Here is a 19,897-nt window from a genome sequence, read left to right as displayed (position 1 = left end):
TCCTTTCTCAGTCTTCCAAAATGTTGGGATTAAAGGCATGAGCCACCAAGTTTGGCCAAGAATCTCTAAATCTTTAGAGAAAAAAACAAGTAACAGAATATCGTATTGAGGCATGAAGTTTCAAGACACATATGACCCTACTCCTATCCCAGTGTACGCATGTGTGTGGGCATGGAGATTATGCAGCTTGGCTTAGAAGTAAGAGTGTTTTGGAATCAGCACCTGAGAAGGTAGTGAAAACTGTTTTTGTTATATTTAGAATGTGGTCTGTATGTATTTAAATTTTTCTTGAATTGATTCTTATGCAAAAAAGCCTCCTTTGCATGGAGGCTCTGTTTATTGTGATTAATTATAGTACTCCAGCAAGGGGAACTTGTTTCTCTTTCTACAGAAACTGCTCTGGGACATAAGTTATGTCCCCTGGGGTGAAGTATTTCACAAGTAAATATCTTACATATTTGAGAAATCTTCCATTACAAGGCTTAAGTTTAATCCTCGTAAGTCCTTCAATTTTCTTAGTTAAGTGACGGCAAGAAGATAGAGGCAGCTAAAAGGAAATGAAGAGAGAGGGCAAATAATAAAAGAGAAGGTCTGAAAGAAAAGTGGCAGAGATTGAGGGCCTTCTACTGGACCTGGAAATTGAAGTAAGGGTTCTCTTCCACAGTCCACTCCTACTGTGTCTGATGCTACTCTGTTTGCACAGTGAGTTGTCTTCCTGGAAGGCACAGTAGCCTGAGGTTCCAAGGCTGGGACTGAGTGACATGGGATTCAGTAACAGAGGAGATTTGCAAGCACAATTTAATAGCCTTACATTGGTGCTCACCTGTGCTTTACAATCTGCTATTTGGTGGGGTCAAGGGTGGAAAGAGGTGAATGGCACCATTGATCCAAAAACTAGTGTACATAGTTGAGGAATCTGAAGCTCTGAGTTTAAGTTGAATTGCTATGGAGCCAGGATATGGTTGAGCCAATCTTCATAATCATAGCTTAATCCATTGTTTTTTTCTGATTATCAACAGTATATGCCGTCTCCTCCATAAAGGTTTTTCTAATCTCCCAGGAAAAGGGGTTCTTGTCCTCTTCTGAACTCAAAACAATATTACTTTTGCCTTTCTTCCAGCATGCATCTCTTCATGCCCTCTATTTTTACATATTTGTATATGCTCAATAAACAGTGCTTTCCTGTGAGGGCAGAAACCATATCATACCTCTTTTGCATCATACACACTGCTTTACATATATTAGGTCTTTAATGCATCTGTTGACTAAATAGATACCTTTAACAAAATAGTTCCCATAGATTAATTTGGGACTATTCCCTTGATTTAATAGGACTACAAGGGATCTACCTTATGTTTACTGAATCCAAACCCCATGACTTAAAATGTGGGAATAAGACACTGGCAGTTAGATCACTACTATGGTGGGGAGACTTTTTCCTAGGCCAGCCCATCTCACTGTATCAATTTGCAGTCTTTCATATTAGGCAAGCCTATCCTGTTCTTAAGGAAAATCGAGGCAAACAACGACAGGAAAGTCTGCTTGAAGTCAGGCATTTGTAAAGTGTAAGTTAGTATAATTTACCTGATGCTTTTTTACAGGGTTAGACAACTAACCCCCTTATGGTTACCTAACATGTCTATGGTAAAGTTAACTCATAACAAACAATAAAAAGAGGATGAGTAATAGATCTATTTTATTTTATAATTTTATTTTATTTTATTTTATTTTTTGAGATAGAGTTTTGCTCTTTGCCCAGGCTAGAGTACAGTGGCACAATCTTGGCTTACAGCAACCTCTGTGAGAGTAATAGATTTTTTTTTTTTTTTTTTGAGACAGAAGTCTCTCTTCTCAGCTCACTGCAACCTCTGCCTCCCGTGTTCAAGCGATTCTCCTGCCTCAGTCCCCCGCCCCTCTTCCCCCAACCCATCCCAAGTAGCTGTCCCCTAGATCCTGTAATCCTGCCACTATGTCTGGCTAATTTTTGTAGTTTTAGTAGAGACAGGGTTTCACCATGTTGGCCAGGCTGCTCTTGAACTCCTCACCTCAGGTGATTCGCATGCCTTAGCCTTCCATAGTGACGGGATTACAGGCGTGAGCTGCCATGCTGGGCCAGAGAGTAACAGATCGTTAACCTGGTATTCAAATACCCACAAATCCCTGCTCCTAAGCTTCCTAACTGTAGACCTATTTATCCCATGTCTGTAGGCCAAGATTATGTAAAACTGAACTGCTAATGGGTTTACATGGTTCACTCCAGGTGGACTGAATCCCTTTACCATCATACTTCCAAAGCTTACTAGTCCCCTAGGTCTATCAAATGCCACTTCCTCTTTCTAGCCTTGCCCTCTTCTCTTCAGCTAAAAGTAACCTCTGCCTGACTTAATGGCTCATTCCTGTAATCCCAGCTTTTTGGGAGGCTGAGGTGGGAGGATCGCTGGAGCCCGGGAGTTTGAGACCTACCTGGACCATATAGAACCTGTATCAACAAAAAATAAAAAATTAGCTGGGCGTGGTAGCACGCACCTGTAGTCCCAGCTACTATAGGAAGGCTGAGGTGGGAGGATCACTTGACCCCAAGAGTTCAAGGCTGCAGTGAGCCATAATCACGCCACTGCACTCCAGCCTGGCAACAAAGCAACACCCAACTCATAAAATAAAAGTAACTTCCACATTCTGAAGTTTGCTATTTACTTATGGCATCAAATCTCTCTAATCTTTGAGTTACTTATGTCTTCTCTTCCCTGCTGTAACAAGCATATTGAAGGAAGGGTTTATGTCTGATTCGTCTTTTTATCTTAAAGAGCAAGCTTACAAATAAGGGGCCATGAATATGTTACTTTGTTCAAGTCACCGTCCTCTCTCACTTCAGCTTCAGCAAAAGCCTTCCAACTGTACCCGAGATTCTACTCTTGCTCTCCTACCCTGATACTTTTGAAACACATTGGCTCAAGTCAGTACCTTATTTGGAGCCATCCACAGACTTTCCAAGTTCTCAACATGCTGTCTGTCTAAGTTTGCTGCTATCACTGGCCTCTTGCTTTTTTTTTTTTTTTAAATCATGCTAAGCACCTCCTGTCTCAAATGTCCTTGCATTTCATTTGATGTTCTCTCAGTCTAGAATAGTAGTTGTTAGTAGAAGATAGTTTAGAATCCTGGAGACTGCCTCCTGACTTCAATGCAGTGCTGAAGTCTTCTTCCATAGAAATCCTCTTCAACCACTCTCTGGCACCTCTATAACTCTGTCCTTGAACCCTGCTTTAGTTAAGTCTCAACCCTGAATCCAAAGTGCCTAGTTTAGAAAGCTGGCTTTCCCACTTACAACGTGTATGATTTGGGGCAGGTTAATTAACCTTTTCCTGCCTCAGTTTCTGCATCAGTAAAATGGAAATAATAATTACACATATTTATTGTTTAGAACAGTGTCCATCTGGAACATGGCAAAAGTTCAGTAAGTTATTGCTTTTCTTCATAGCATTTACTACATTTTATTACATACTGGTCTTGTCTTCTACATTAGAAGTAAGCTCCATTAGGGCAGGACTTTGTATTACGGATGACTTTATCGCTAGCTCCTAGTGCAGTGTATTTAGTGTAAAGGCCTTCAGTATTTGTTATGAGTTAATTTATTGAATGTTTAAAAAGCCATAAATTGCGATAACAGAAGAAAAGAATTATAATTAAAAATAAAACACAGTCCGGGCATGGTGGCTTATGCCTGTAATCCCAGTACTTCGGGAGGCCGAGGTGGGTGGATGGATCACAAGGTCGAGATCGAGACCATCCTGGCCAACATGGTGAAACTCCGTCTCTACTAAAAACAAAACAAAACAAAAATTAGCTGGGCGTAGTGGCACGCACCTGTAGTCCCAGCTACACGGGAAGCTGAGGCAGGAGAATTGTTTGAACCCGGGAAGTGGAGATTATAGTGAGCACAGATTGCACCACTGCTCTCCAGCCTGGCAACTGAGTGAGACTCTAAAAATAAATAAATAAAAACATAAATAAAACACAAAAAGCCATAAATGATTGTATTATTTTCTTAAACAGGCTTGCTGTAACTGTGTGAATATTAACACATCTATTTATTAAAGTTTGTTGCACGGAGAAACCTTGGGTTTTAAATTCAAATAGCAAATAACCATAAAGTGGAATAATATGTACCTGAATGAGTCTAGTTGACCTTACTGCATTATCAAACTTGACTAACTAAAGGAAACTTTTTTTTTTTTTTTTGAGACAGGGTCTGGCTCTGTCACCCAGGCTGGAGTGCAGTGGAGTGATCTTGGCTCACTGCAACCTCCACCTCCTGGGCTCAAGCAATCCTTCCGCCTCAGCCTCTCAAGTAGCTGGGACTGCAGGCGTGAACCACCATAACTGGCTACTTTTCGTATTTTTTATAGAGACAGGGTTTTGCCATGTTGGGCAGGCTGGTCTCTAACTCCTGGCCTCAAGTGATCGGCCCGCCTTGGCCTCCCAGAGTGCTGAGATTACAGGCATGAGCCACAGTGCCCGGCCTAAAGCAAACTTAATATGTGATAATATCAGTGTGCTAGAAGGAAAAAAAAAAAAAGCACAAGATGATTACATAAAGTGCTTAATACAGTGCCAAGCACAAAGTAGCTTCTAAATAATTAAAAGCAAAATAAAAAATACTCGAAAAAGAAAATGTCATAATGTAGAAATTATAGTTTAAGACTTGACAACTGTATACACGTGTAACCACCACCCTGATCAAGATACAGAACATTTCCATCACTCCAAAAAGATCCTTCCTGCCCCTTTCCAACAAATCTCTTATTTTCCCAAGATGACCAGAATAAGGACCTTCCAAAGATGTCCATGCCCTAATGCCTGGAACCAGTGAATATGTTACCTTACCTGGCAAATGGAACTTTGAAGACTTTGAGATGGGGAGGATATCCTGGATTACCTGGGTGGGCCCAGTGCAATCGCATGAGTCCTTAGAAGTAGAAGAGGAAAGCAAAACAGGTCAGAGAGGTGCAGTGGTGAAAGAAGAGGGAGGAGAGATCTGAAGCATGAGAACTATGTGACCCACTCTTGCTGGTTGTGAAGATGGAGGAAGGGGACCACAAGCAAGGAATGCAGGTGGCCTCTAGAAGTTGGGAACACCAGTGAAGAAACAGGGACCACAGCTTTATGTCTGTAAGGACTAAATTCAGCCGAAAACCTTAATGACCAAGGAAACAGATTTCTCCTGTAGATCCTCCAGGAAGAAACACAGCCCAGCTGTCACCCTGAATTTGGCCCAATGAGACTCATCCTGGACTTGTGACCCACAGAACTGTAAGGCAATGAATTGTTTTTTAAAAAAATCTTTTACTAATCAGCCTTCTCAGGTTGAAAATGCATGTTAAGCCACTAAGTTTGTGGTAATTTGTTACAGCAGCAATAGAAAACTAATACAAACCCACTTTCTGTGCTCTATCAGTATGTATTAGTCTTATCTGTTCTTGGACTTTATATACATGAATTTGAAAAAAAATTTTGGAGACAGGATCTCACTCTGCCTCCCAGGCTGGAGTGCAGTGGTGCAATCACAGCTTACTGTAGCCTCAACCTGGGCTCAAGAGTGATCCTCCTATCTCAGCTTCCCAAATGATGGGACCACAGGTGCATGCCACCATGACTGGGTAATTTTTGTATTTTTTTAGAGATGGGGTCTTGCCACATGGCCCAGACTGATCTTGAACTCCTGAGCTCAAGCAATCTGCCCACCTTGGTCTCCCAAAGTGCTGGGATTACAGGTGTGAGCTGCTGTGCCCTCTGGACTTCATATAAATGAAATGAATACAGTGTGAACTCTGTCTGCCTTCTTTCACTTAATATGTTTTTGAGATTCTTCTAAATGTAATGGTAATTTCACTTTTTACTGCTTATTATTCCATTATGAATACATGACAGTTGACTTATCCATTCTCTTATTGATGGACATTTGGGTTGTTTCTAGTTTTTTTTTGCTATTACGAATACATATTCTTGTGCAAGTCTTTTTGTAAACACATGCTTCATATTGGGTAAATACCTAGGAGTGAAAATGCTGGGTCGCAGGATGCATGTATTACTTAATTTTAGCAGTGAGTTCCAGTTGCTCCACGTCCTCACCACTTCACTGAACTGAGCACTTACGATCTGTGTAGTTTATTCTATGATTTTTGTTTTTTTGTTTTTTGAGACAGAGTATTGCTCTCTTGCCAGGCTGGAGTGCAGTGGCGCCACCTCGGCTCACTGCAACCTCTGACTCCCTGGTTCAAGCGATTCTCCTGCCCTCAGCCTCCTAAGTAGCTGGGATTATAGGCACGCACCACCACGCCCAGCTAATTTTTTTCTTTTTTTCTTTTTGAGATGGAGTGTCACTCTGTTGCCCAGGCTGGAGTGCAATGGCATGATCTCGGCTCCACCTCCCGGGTTCAAGCGATTCTCCTGTCTCAGCCTCCTGAGTAGCTGGGATTACAGGTGCGAGCCACCAGGCCTGGCTAAGTTTTGTATTTTTTTTTTCAAGTAGAGACGGGGTTTCATCATGTTGGTCAGGATGGTCTCGAACTCCTGACCTCATGATCCACCCACCTTGGCCTCTCAAAGTGCTGGGATTATAGGCGTGAGCCACCGCACCCGGCCCAGCTAATTTTTTTGTATTTTTTGTAGAGACAGGGTTTCACCATGTTGGCCAGGATGGTCTCAATCTCCTGACATCGTGATCCGCCCACCTCAGCCTCCCCAAGTGCTGGGATTACAGGCGTGAGCCACCACGCCCAGGCCATTTATTCTATGTTAAAAACACCTTAATAAAAATATCAGGAAAGAAAATATGTAACAGAATGGTGTTTCTATATGCACTGCATATGACCATCTTTGAACATCTGTGTCAGAAATGTGCTATGGATACAAGGAATAAGACAGAAAAAGGGCCAGGTATGGTGGCTCACGCCTGTAATCCCAGCATTTTGGGAGGCTGAGGCAGGCCGATTGCCTGAGGATAGGAGTTCCAGACCAGCCTGGCCAACACGGTGTCTCTAAAAATACAAAATTAGCTGGGCATGGTGAGCACGTGCCTGTAGTCCCAGCTACTCGGGAGACTGAGGCAGGAGAATCAGTTCAACCTGGGAGGTGGAGGTTGCAATGAGCAGAGATCGCACCACTGCATTCCAGCCTGTGTGACAGAGCAAGACTGTCTTTAAAAAAAAAAAAAAAAAAAAAAAAAATTGGTAATTTACCATTTTAATTAAATAAGTAATTTACCAGAAAATTTTCCTTCTGGAAAATCACTCTAAAATGAAATGAACTTTAGTGGCTTTATAAATGAGCTCAGCCATCTAAATATAATCTTCCTATATATTTAATTTGCTACTAATTAAGGCCATAAGAAATGTTTCTCTCTTTCCATTTTAAGACATCTAACATTGCTGGCAGGAAGGTAAGCTGTTACCATCTCAATGGAGTAAAATTTAGTAATATTTTTCAAATTTATAAATGTTTCAAACCCTTTGACTCTGAAATTCCACTTGTAGGAACTTACCCTACATATTTATTTGCACACATGCAAAATGTCTGTATAAGGCTATTCATATTAGTATTGTCTAGAATAGCAAAAGATTAGAACCAATCTTAAAAAAAAAATCCATCAATGGAGTTATTAGGCAGCTAAAAAAAGAATGCTTTTTACTGTTTTAATTATGGAATAATTTCTAAGTGAAAAATAATACACACATTTTTTCTTGTGTATGCATATAACATCTGGAAAGATAGTCTAGAAACTGACAAGAATGGTCGTTTCTAGAGAGGAGAGCTGTGTATGTGAGTGAAAGAAGTGGAAGTCTTTATGCCATTTACTCTTCTGAACTTTGGACCATGTGACTAATAACTAGTAAAAACACACATCTCTGCATTACTATAGTAGACATTTTAGGGGAGAATCATAATCTAAAGTAAAACCAGGATCCTTTGGTTAGAGATATCGAATTATGTAGCTTAATTTTCTGATGAAATTAGAAAAGTTTAAAATTTGATCAGTTATTTCTGTTTTTTTAGAGATGGGGATCTCTCTATGTTGCTCAGGCTGGTCTTGAACCCCTGGGTTTAGGTGATCCTCCTGTCTCAGCTTCCCAAAGTGCTGGGATTATAGGTGTAAGCCACTGTGCCGGGCCTTGATCAGTTATCACGTTAAAGAAACAATAAATTTATATTATAAAAGATGTAAAATTTATTCTAAGTCTACATCATGAGCTCCCAAATTGGTAATAGAAAACCATGGTTGGAGAGAAAGGGAAGGAAGATAAATTAATGGTGTGGTATATAACCACCATCACCTTTCTTGGGGCAAATGAAGTATTAGACAGGCTTCTGGGCCAGGTGCAGTGGCTCATGCCTACAATCCTAATACTTTGCGAAGAAGAGGTGGGAGGGTCACTTGAGCCGAGGAGTTCCGAGACTTGCAAGGGCAACATGTTGCAACCCTGTCTCTACAAACAAATAATTAATTAGCTGGGCGTGGTAGTGTACACCTGCAGTCCTACCTACTGGAGAGGCTGAGGTGGGAGGATTGCTTGAGCTCAGGAGTTCAAGGCTGCAGTGAGCTATGATCATGTCATTGAACTCCAGCCTGGGCAACAGAGACCTTGTCTCTGAAAAAAAAAAAAATCCAAACTCACCTCCCTCAAAACAGGCTTCTATTTTGGGTATTATTTTTAACTTATTTATACATTAAACATCTAATTAATCTCTTGAGATGCTGATTTATAGAAAAAAAGAGACAAGTTAATGATGGCTACCTTTGAAGTCAGGCTTAAAATAGTAACAATTCTTTGACTTTATTTAGCCTTTTTCAACTTACAGTGCATTTCCACATACATTATACTTTTTGTTCCCAAATCCTGTGCAGATTTGAGCAGGTTTTATTTAGTTTATGTATGAGGAAAAAAAAAAAAAGATATCTCAGAGAGGCTGATTTGCCTAAAGTTCCATGAATTTTTTTTTTTTTTTTTTTTTTGAGATAAGATCTTGCTGTGTCACCCAGGTTAGAGAGCAGTGGTGCTATCATGACTCATTGCAGCCTTGGCCTCCTAGGCTCAAGCAATCCTCCTGCCTCAGCCTCCCAAGAGGTGTGTGCCACCATGTCCCAGCTAATTTTTAAAAATTTTTGTAGAGATGGAATCTTGCTATGTTGCTCAGGCTGTTCTCAAACTCCTGGGCTCAAGCTATCCTTTCCCTTTAGCCTCCCAAAGTGCCATGATTTCAGGCATGAGACACTGCACCTGGCCTAGTTGCATGATTTGCATGAGCTGAAACACAGTACCCTGGTCCTTTCAGTATTAGAGTTTCCATACTTTCTTTTTTTTTTTTTTGAGACGGAGTCTCGCTCTGTCGCCCAGGCTGGAGTGCAGTGGCCGGATCTCAGCTCACTGCAAACTCCGCCTCCCGGGTTTACGCCATTCTCCTGCCTCAGCCTCCCGAGTAGCTGGGACTACAGGCGCCTGCCACCTCGCCCGGCTAGTTTTTTGTATTTTTTAGTAGAGACGGGGTTTCACCGTGTTAGCCAGGATGGTCTCGATCTCCTGACCTCGTGATTCGCCCGTCTTGGCCTCCCAAAGTGCTGGGATTACAGGCTTGAGCCACCGCGCCCGGCCGAGTTTCCATACTTTCTGATTGTACCTCCCTAACCTTCAGCCCCTGCTCTCTCTCTCACTCTAATATCTCACAATCAATTATTTTTTTGCTGTTTATATGTCTTCTAAGGGAAATGACAATTTTAACTTTGGTGTAATATTTATTGCACCTATCTACTTAAATTTTTCTAATGTACAAAAATTGCATTAAAACATCAATATGCAATTATTTTCCCACCACTCAAAAATTTTAATATGTATTGAAGATTTTGGCAAAAAATATGCAAAAGACAAGGAATATAAAAATAACTTACAACAAATTTCTAAAATCCCTCATATATTAAAATTGGTAAGACAAAAATATGATTTATAATACATGTTTGCCATTGTGCTATATATAAGAAAATAGTACTCATACTAAATTCAACCTACTTATCAAAATCCTTAATATAAGAATGAAAATATTCAGATGGTTATAAATAGACAGGTATTAAAAAGTTTCTTTTGGACAACATTCTTTGGTGCTGCTAAAACTGCATGTTATTATCTATCATATCTAGTTACAACTGGAAATGAAAAAATATAAATTGGATATGACTATAGAAAGTAGTTATAGGGTATTTTGATATCATGGTGCTCAAATGTTTATGGACAAGTTTTACTTATTAAATTTTGAAATAACTACCTATTCTTTGGTATTTCTTATATATGTTCCAGAAATTAGAAAAAAGTTACCTCCATAGGCAGAGAATTCAACTGTGAGTTGACAATTATTTACGATTGTCTTAACTGGCTGTTTCACAACATTATGGAGCTAAGAAAGGATGAAAGCTTACCACTGCTTGGATACCAGCGTGATAAGCAGCTTGGAATGTCAAATATATAACAAGAAATGAAATATCCTACTTTAAAGGAACATGGTAAGTAAATGAATAACATGGACACAACTTAGTATACGTTCTTTAACCTAATAAATTATTCATTTGCAAATATTATCAAAAGTAAAAAAAATTTATTTTATAGAGTGGTTGGTTTTTGTAATACATCAAAAACTGTGATGTTATACACTTCCCTATTCTCACTGCTTATCTCATATCAGTGGTTGAAGTTTCTCCCAAATAATTTAGTTTACATTTAAAGTGGCAATACAGATTTTACTTAATGGACTTAAGTTATAATTAGAAACCAGTTTTATATACAGAAAATCCATAAATATAGAACTTTTATTCCTATTTTATCCTTACGCTATGCAAAAAATGTACTAAAAATTTTTAATTTGGGTCTTTGTAATAAACATGTAAATACATATTTACAATGGAGATACTTCCTGATAGAAAGTAAACAGAAGTAATTTTGGTCTTCACTAGAATCCATCATATCTATTTTTGAAGATGATGTAATACATCATGTTTACTCAAAATTTGATTCCTTTTATACACATAATTTAAATAATTACTCCACTTGTACCATAATGCTTCATCTTGTATTTAAATTTCCTTTAAGAAAGATTCCTTGATCCAGTAGTAGGGAACTCTGTTTCTATACAGTTAATGTGAAATTTTATCCTTCTGGCAATGTCACAAATACTGAGTCATTTAATCTTCATTGTTCATACTCCAGGGGTAATTCTTGAGTTATCTCACATGATGTAAGTACCATCTTTGCAGTATTTCATGGACTCCATTTGTTTTGTCATAGCCAGAACATCATGAAATCCAGTACTTAGGCCAGACATATGTTGAAAGTATGCCTCCTTTTCCACTTGAATTGTTAAATTGTTTACTCCAGCATCTTTAAGTATTCCTGTAACCTGTTATAAAAATCCAGACATTTCGAAGCATTTAGAGTAATGCATTTAGTACACATGTCTTAATATGCTGTACATTGTTGATATGGGTTGAGTATCTTTAATCTGAAAATACGAAATCTGAGATGCTCTAAAATCTGAAACTTTTTGAGTGCCAAGATGGTGCTAAAAGGAAATATGCTCATTGGAGCATTTTGGATTTGGATTTTCAGATGAGGGATGCTCAACTGGTAAGTGTAAGGCGAGTATTAAAAAAAAAAAAATCCCAAATCGAAAACACTTCTGGTTCCAAGCATTTTAGATAAGGAATATTAAACCTGTGTCACATTTTTAAAATAGTTACAGGCCGGGCACAGTGGCCCAGGAAGGCTGAGGCAGGAGGATCGCTTGAGCCCAGGAGTTTGAGACCAGCCTGGGCAACACAGTGAGATCTTGTCTCTAAAATGAATGAGTAAACAAACAAACAAACAAACAGTTACACTAGTCCAAGATAAATCTTCAAAGTAATGTTCATCATTTAGTTAGTTAAAATATTAGACTCTTTTAGGTCAGTAAATTACTGATTTGACATTCACAGCAGAAAAGGAAAACAACCATTGTTTCCAATTTGGCACATCTAGAATAGGGCTTTTTTCTGACCTCTATCTCCAAACATAGCATATACCCTGCCAAATTATTACTAATTTAGGAGTATATTTATAATAACTTATTTTTTGATAATCTACTGGGAACCAAGATGAACCAAATTCATAAATGAATTTTTTTACATTAACTAAAGCTTATCCTCTAAACACAAAACTTCATTTATTTTAGCAATTTTAGATATAAAACAAATCTAGACGTAAAAAGTAAGTGATATTATCATTAGAGTTGGAAGATTAGGCCGGGAATGATGGCTCGCCTGTAAACCCAGCACTTTGGGAGGTCGAGGCAGGCGGATCACCTGAGGTCAGGAGTTTGAGACTAGACTGGCCAACATGGTGAAACCCTGTCTCTACCAAAAATACAAAAAAAAAAAAAAAAAATAGGTGGGCATCGTGACGGGTGCCTATAATCCTAGCGACTTGGGAGGCTGAGGTAGGGAGAACTGCTTGAACCCAGGAGGCGGAGGTTGCAGTGGGCCGAGATCATGCCACTGCACTCCAGCCTGGGCAACACAGTGAGACCCTGTCTTAAAAAAAAAAAAAAAGAGTTGGAAGATTGATATTTTTGAATAGTAAATGACTACTGAGCCATATAACTTATGAGGTGTACAATTTGGGGTATTATTTACCTCAATTGAAATTACTTTAAAAACAAAATATTTTACCTGCTGTACTATTCTTTGTTCTAGCACATCAGATGTCACCTGTATATGAATCGTTCCTGCCACAATACTAGCAGAATGACGCCAAAAATGAGGGTCTCGGTATGATATTAATCCTTCAATTTTCTGTATCTGTCAAATAAAAGAGGTGATATAAACGGTCATACAGGCTACTTTACACAACACAATGGAGATGCTTTCTGACAGAAAGTAAACACACAGGGTCCTTGGTCCAGGATTACTATTAAGCTCATTAAAAAAACAAAACAAAACAAACAAAAAACCAGCCATAATGAGGAGAAGCCAGAAGCAGGAAGGAATAGGTGAGGGGAAATTAGCTTAAATTAAAGGTGCCTAAAATATTCTGATCTATTTCTGGAGGCTACAGATGTGTGGGGGAAAAAGATATCTCACCTAGGAATGATGCTAGTATGGCAGCTCTGAGTTGGAAGGCAAATGGGTCTTACAGGTATCTTTATTTTGTTTTTTTTTTTTTTTTTTTTTTTTTTTTTTTTTTGAGACGGAGTCTTGCTCTGTCGCCAGGCTGGAGTGCAGTGGCACCGTCTCGGCTCACTGCAACCTCTGCCTCCCGGGTTCAAGCAATTCTCCTGCCTCAGCCTCCCAAGTAGCTGGGACTATAGGCGCACGCCACCACGTCTGGCTAATTTTTTTTTTTTTTTGTATTTTAGTAGATATGGGGTTTCACCACGATGCCCAGGCTGGTCTCGAACTCATGAGTTCAGGCAATCCGCCCACCTCAGCCTCTCAAAGTGCTAAGATTATAGGCGTGAGCCACCGTGCCCAGCTGTTACAGCTATCTTTATACCTAAAATGGGCTCTTATCAACAGCAGTACCCTTATTTTCACTAATACAGCACAACTCTGCCTATTCTAACCATTACCTAGACACATTCAATGAACTACAAGGTCTCATTTACACGGATACATTCATATGCACATTATTTGTTATAGAGAGATAACATGTTCAAAAGATATCCTCAATGTTCAACAACAGAGGATTGGTTAAATAAATTATTGACTACCCATATAATGTAATACTGCAGTCGTTAACGATGTATTAGAATATTAATCAACACGACATTATTAAGTGGGAAGAAAATTTATAAAACATTAGCCGGGCGAGGTGGCGGGCGCCTGTAGTCCCAGCTACTCGGGAGGCTGAGGCAGGAGAATGGCGTAAACCCGGGAGGCGGAGCTTGCAGTGAGCTGAGATCCGGCCACTGCACTCCAGCCTGGGCGACAGAGCGAGACTCCGTCTCAAAAAAAAAAAAAAAAAAAAAAAAAAAAAAAAAAAAAAAAAAAAGAAAATTTATAAAACACTACAAAAGCTTTTTATAGAATGGGAAGGAAACAAAAAGTGTTTCTTTTTGTTTCCTGGCAAAATTCCTGGCAAAATTATGTGCCTTTTTTTCCTTTTTTGCACTTTTCTGTATTTTGAAGTTTTCTGCAAAGGGCATATATATATATATACACACACATTATTTATATATATACTTATTATATATTATATATATATTTTTAAGACAGTCTCACTTTGTCGCCCAGGCTGGAGTGCAGTGGTGCGATCTCTGCTCACTGCAACCTCTGCCTCCTGGGTTCAAGCTATTCTTCTGCCTCAGCCTCCTGAATAGCTGGGACTACAGGCACGCACCACCACACCCAGCTAATTTTTGTATTTTTTGTAGTTTTAGTAGAGATGGGGTTTCACCGTGTTGGCCAGGCTGACCTTGAACTCCTGGCCTCAAGTGATCTGCCCACCTCAGCCTCCCAAAGTGCTGGATTACAGGCATGAGCCACCATGCCCAGCTAAGATTGTCTTTTTCTTGACTTAAAGTATTATGCACAGTAAGCCTTTGCCTGTTTATATGTGCTGCAAATGTTTTTTCCTGGTCTGCCTTTTGTGTTTTATATTTGTTAATGAAATCTTCCACCAACTGGCAATTTTCAACTGGTCAAATTTGCAAATTTTATCCTCCCTTTTCAGCTTCTGGTTTCAAGTATATTAAAAAGGCTTTCCCTATCTTTGTGATTATAAACATATTTTTCTGGCCAGGCGTGGTGGCTCACACCTCTAATCCCGGCACTTCGGGAGGCCGAGGTGGGTGGATAGCTTGAGGTCAGGAGTTCAAGACCAGCCTTGCCAACATGGCGAAACCCCATCTGTACTAAAATACAAAAATTAGCTGGGTGTGGTAGGCCTGTAATCCCAGCAACTTGGGAGGCTGAGGCAGGAGAATCGCTTGAACCTGGGAGGTGGAGGTTGCAGTGAGCTGGGATCGCGCCCCTCCACTCTAGCCTGACAACAGAGCAAGACTCTGTTTCCAAAAACAAACAAAAATATTTTTCTGTTTAGTAGTTTCATAATTTTTTTGTCATTTACATATTTAATCCACTGGAAATGTATTTTTATGTAATATGGCATAGAGATAATAGCTTTTTTTTCCCCACCAAGTAGAGAAGTAATTAAACGAAAGTTGGTTATTTATGTCAACTATTTCTCCCCAGTGATCTAAAATACCATCTTTGCTATATACTGAATTCCATAAACTCCTGTGTCTGTTTCTGGACAACCTATTATTTTTATTTCTTCTTTTATGCTATATACCATAATTCTTCATTTATTTTCAGTTTTTATTATTTCTTCTTTTACAGACAACCTATTATTATTATTGTTACTTTTTTTTTTTGTTTTTTTTTTGCGCTGCCCAGGAAACAATCCCAGGTCACAAGAATGGGAACTTATTATTTTTTTAAAAGTTGATTTATGTCTTTATTCTTGTGCAAGGACCAAACTATTTAGTTTTGTCACTTAATTCTGTTACTTTATAATTACAAAGTAGGATCCTATTAATTAATTCTGTATGTTTTCTTAGTCTCAAGCACTAACTCTTCCAAGTAAGTTCCAAATAATTTTAGAACATCACAAACCATAAACAAAAATATCCAATGAAGGCAACTAAATTGAAATCTAAATAAAATAAAATCAACATCATTATAATAAAGAGTCTTCTCATCCAAGAAAATCTTATCCATCTATTCAGTCACTGTTTTAAGTCCTTTAAATAAAACTGTATTTTTCTCATTTATACCTTGCATATTTCTTGTTAGGTCAACTTATTAAATTTTAAATGCTACTTTATATTTCTTTTTTGGCCTCTTTTTGTTTTATTATTTATTTGGTTGTCTGTTTTATTTCCAGCAAAGACTTCAAAAATGTGATTTTCAAGGAAGAAAGTAGTGAAGAAATTACATACAGTACCTTTTCTAAAGCAATATGTAGTTCTTTTTCATATTCTGGTGGCAATCTCAGGAGTAGAACCTGGCAGGCATCTTTAATCAGTGGAACAACACTGAGAAATATTAATATAGCAATAAAAAGAGAACAGAGCGGGTCAGCGATGAACCATCCAAACTGCTCTATAAGAATTGTGGATACAATCACACCAATGCTGCCAAGTGTATCTGCCAAAACATGTAGAAATACACCTACAAATAAAATATACAAGGACATTAAAAATTAAGACACATCTAATTTAGTTTTTTAATACATTCTACCAATATTACTGGATACCTACAGTGCACCACATACTTTGCTACTGGCTAGTACTTCAAAACGCCTAAAACATGATCACTGCCCTCAAGGAATTTATAATACAGTGGTAAAAATAAAAGGACATGGGCACTCATGACACAGCGTGCTGAATTTTATGGTGTACTTTGTCTGGAAAGGCTTCCCAAAAATCATACTTGAGGCAAGTTTTGACATTACCCAAATTACTTATATTAAGCAATCAGAATAAACAATTCATCATAATAAATGATTAGTACTTCCTCCATTTTTTTAATAGTGCAATAAAAATTTCTAAAAAAGGAGTAAGAATTTCCTTTTTGTAGCGAGGGTTCATAATAGCACACTGTGTTTACCTTGCAACTAATATCTATTCAGCTGTTACTATGAAAAGGACTCTATAATTATAATCATTTAAACACTAACATTTAAGAACAAATATATTTTCATTTTCTGTTTTTTTTTTTTTGGATACAGTCTCACTCTGTTGCCCAGGCGGGCGTAAAGTGGTGTAATCTCGGCTCACTGCAACCTCCACCTCCCAGGTTCAAGGGATTTTCGTGCCTCAGCCTCCTGAGTAGCTGAGACTGACTACAGGCGCCTGCCACCACACCCAGCTGTTTTGTATTTTTAGTAGAGACACGGTTTCGCCATGTTGGAGGGACAGGTCTTAAACTCCCGACCTCAGGTGATCTGCCTACCTCGGCCTCCCAAAGTGCTAGGATTACAGATGTGAGCCACCGTGCCTGGCCTCATTTTCTTTTTAAAAAATTTTCTGTGATGGCCGGGCATGGTGGCTCACATCTGTAATCCCAGCACTTTGGGAGGCTGAGATGGGCGGATCACCTGAGGTCGGGAGTTTGAGACTAGCTTGATCAACATGGAGAAAACCCATCTCTACTAAAAAAACAAAAACAAAAACAAAAACAAAATTAGCCGGGTGTGGTAGTACATGCCTATAATCCCAGCTACTCAGGAGGCTGAGGCAGGAGAATCACTTGAACCCAGGAGGCGGAGGTTGTGGTGAGCCGCGATTGTGCCATTGCACTCCAGCTTTGCAACAAGAGCAAAACTCCATCTCAAAAGAAAAAAAAAAAAATTTCTGTGACATCAGAATTCCTGCTATATTTTTATTTTCATTTTAAATTTTTTTCTGTGTTCTACAGCAAGATTCATTTTCATTAAAATTTTTAAAATTTTATTGTGGTAAGAACAATTAAGAAAATTTTAAGGGCACAAAACATTATCAATGACTTTAGGTACAATGTTGTACAGCAGATCTCTAGAACTTGTTCGTCTTGCCATTAATACTTTATACCTGTGGGTTAGTGACCTCCATTTCCCCCTCATCCTAGCCACCATCAATCTATCCTTTGGTTCTATGAATTTCATTCCATGTAAGTGGAAGCATGCAGTATCTATCTTTCCATGACTGGCTTATTTCACTTGGCATAATGTCCTTAAAGTTCATCTATGATGTCACATATTATAGAACTTATTTATTTTTTAAAATTAGATGCCATGCTAATCTTTGCTGTACTCTTCTAATTTTAGTATATGTGTTGCCAAAAAAAGCATAAAATGTCCCTTTTTAAATTTTTTTTTTTTGAGATGGAGTCTCGCTTTGTCTCCCAGGCTGGAGTGCAGTAGTACAATCTTGGCTCACTGCAACCTCTGCCTCCTGGGTTCAAGGGATTCTCCGGCCTCGGCCTCCTGAGTAGCTGGGATTACAGGCACCCGCCACCACGCCCGGCTAATTTTTGAATTTTTAGTAGAGATAGGGTTTCACCATATTGGCCAAGCTGGTCTCAAACTCCTGTCCTCAGGTGGTATTCCTGCCTCAGCTTCCCAAATTGCTGGGATTAACAGGCGTGAACCACCGCGCCCCCAACCAGAATGTCCCTCTTTTTAAAGGGTGAAAAATATTTAATTTTATGTGTATTCAGGTAAAGGTATTTTCTATAGCAATAGCTTCAGACCTTTCTTTTACTCACAGATTGCTTTTTAAAAATCATATCATACCAGAAGCCCAAAACTTAATACAAATAAACACAGAGGGTCAATTTAGAACACAGTCGAAAAGTAGGATAATATTTTGCAAGGACTCACCCCTCATGTTAGCATTCATGCCTCCGCCTGCAGATCCGTGGCTGTGACCATGCCCATGGTCACTGTGTCCATGCATATGATGTGAATGGCTGTGATCAGATGAGTGACAGCTTCCTTGAGAAGCTCCATGGGCATGGCTATGGGCATGGCTAAAGGCACAGATACCAATAAGGTTTACTATCAGCCCTCCAACTGAGACTGGCTAGCAAAAGGGAGAAAAAAAACCCTTTAAATTAGTAATTTAAAAATAAACTTGTTATTTAAAAGTTATTATATAGCTATATATGTTTTTCTGTTTACAGTTTTGAAAGTATTCACAGTAAAACTTTACTAGGTTTCAGTAAGTCCAAATTTTAAAAATATGAATTTTAGAACATTTTAGAAGAAACAGTTTAACTTTCAAATATCAAGCAAAATTGGTAAGTAGAGGAATTTGGACTTATTTCAATTAAGAATGGTATGTACTTGGTTTATGGTTTATGTATAAATAAATGATGCCAAGTTTTGTTTATTTAAGAGTTTGAAAGTACTGCTTACTAGGGCAAGCGTACACTGTACCTGAAATCTTGTTTATATTACTAGGTAAGTTTGAACAGTTCATATGCAAATAATGATAATTTATTAATGAGCAGATTCCAAATATGGTCTTATTATGTCTTAAACATAGTAAAATTTTCCAAAGTAAAACAAGTATAATGAAAAAGCAAACATACAATAGTAATCTCTCATTTATTTAAACTAAAAACAAACTTTTTTCTTTGGTAGAGACAGGGTCTATGTTGCCCAGGCTGTCCTCGAACTCCTGGGCTCAAGTGATCTTCCCGCCTTGGCCTCCAAAAGTGTTGGGATTATGGGATTACAGGCATGAGCCACTATGCCTGGTCTCTCATTTTTTTCTTAACAAAGTGAATGAAATTACTTTAATGGTGCCACAATAACACTCCAAAGGATAAACAAAGTTACTTATCCTTGATTATCTGCTCTTACAAAATGATCTTGAATAGTAGTAGCAGGGTGTTAATTTGCCTACATCTACAATTTAAAGCAATCCATTTGTTTTATAAAAGGAAAATATAAAGTGAGAAGGACAAATATTTTTAATTACTTTTCAAAAGTAGTAAGAGATTTACTTTATTAAATGTGTAGGGAGGTTATTTACTTCTTCCTGTGATTGGGACCATTTGACTCCAGATTTTAAAATGTCATTAGGCTTTATAAGCTTGTAGATGGTTAATGACTTTGCATGAAACCAAGTACTGCTTACAGAGACTACATAATCTCCTAAGTACTCCTTCTCCCCTACTGAAAAATATATCATCATTGTGTATTTTATCAGGAAAATAAAAATGTAGAAGATGAAAGTCTCCTATAATTCTACCACCAAGGGTTAGTCATGCTTAAAATGGTATATTTTCCATCTATGTACTAACATACATACACATAACACCCTTTAAAACCAACAA

General features: G+C 38.4%; 1 protein-coding gene across 2 annotated transcripts in view; it reads right to left on the bottom strand.

Annotated features, from left to right (window-relative positions):
• Positions 1-9,852: 9,852 nt before the first annotated feature.
• SLC30A5 (solute carrier family 30 member 5) overlaps positions 9,853-19,897 on the bottom strand; it is a 36,873-nt gene continuing 26,828 nt past the window's right edge. The window contains exons 13-16 of one of the 2 annotated variants that reach the window (XM_010380211.2): positions 18,435-18,636; positions 16,017-16,243; positions 12,740-12,868; positions 9,853-11,433 (exon numbers count right to left, since the gene is read on the bottom strand). In XM_010380211.2, coding sequence (XP_010378513.1) covers positions 11,263-11,433; positions 12,740-12,868; positions 16,017-16,243; positions 18,435-18,636 — 729 coding nt within the window. In that variant the 3' untranslated portion in view covers positions 9,853-11,262. The remainder of the gene's footprint in view (positions 11,434-12,739; positions 12,869-16,016; positions 16,244-18,434; positions 18,637-19,897) is intronic. The other variant, XM_030927654.1, reaches the window with a different exon arrangement.

This window comes from Rhinopithecus roxellana, chromosome 3 (genome assembly GCF_007565055.1).
Source record: "Rhinopithecus roxellana isolate Shanxi Qingling chromosome 3, ASM756505v1, whole genome shotgun sequence".
In the NCBI taxonomy this organism is placed as follows: domain Eukaryota; kingdom Metazoa; phylum Chordata; class Mammalia; order Primates; family Cercopithecidae; genus Rhinopithecus; species Rhinopithecus roxellana.
This window is presented reverse-complemented; position numbering and strand designations above follow the sequence as displayed.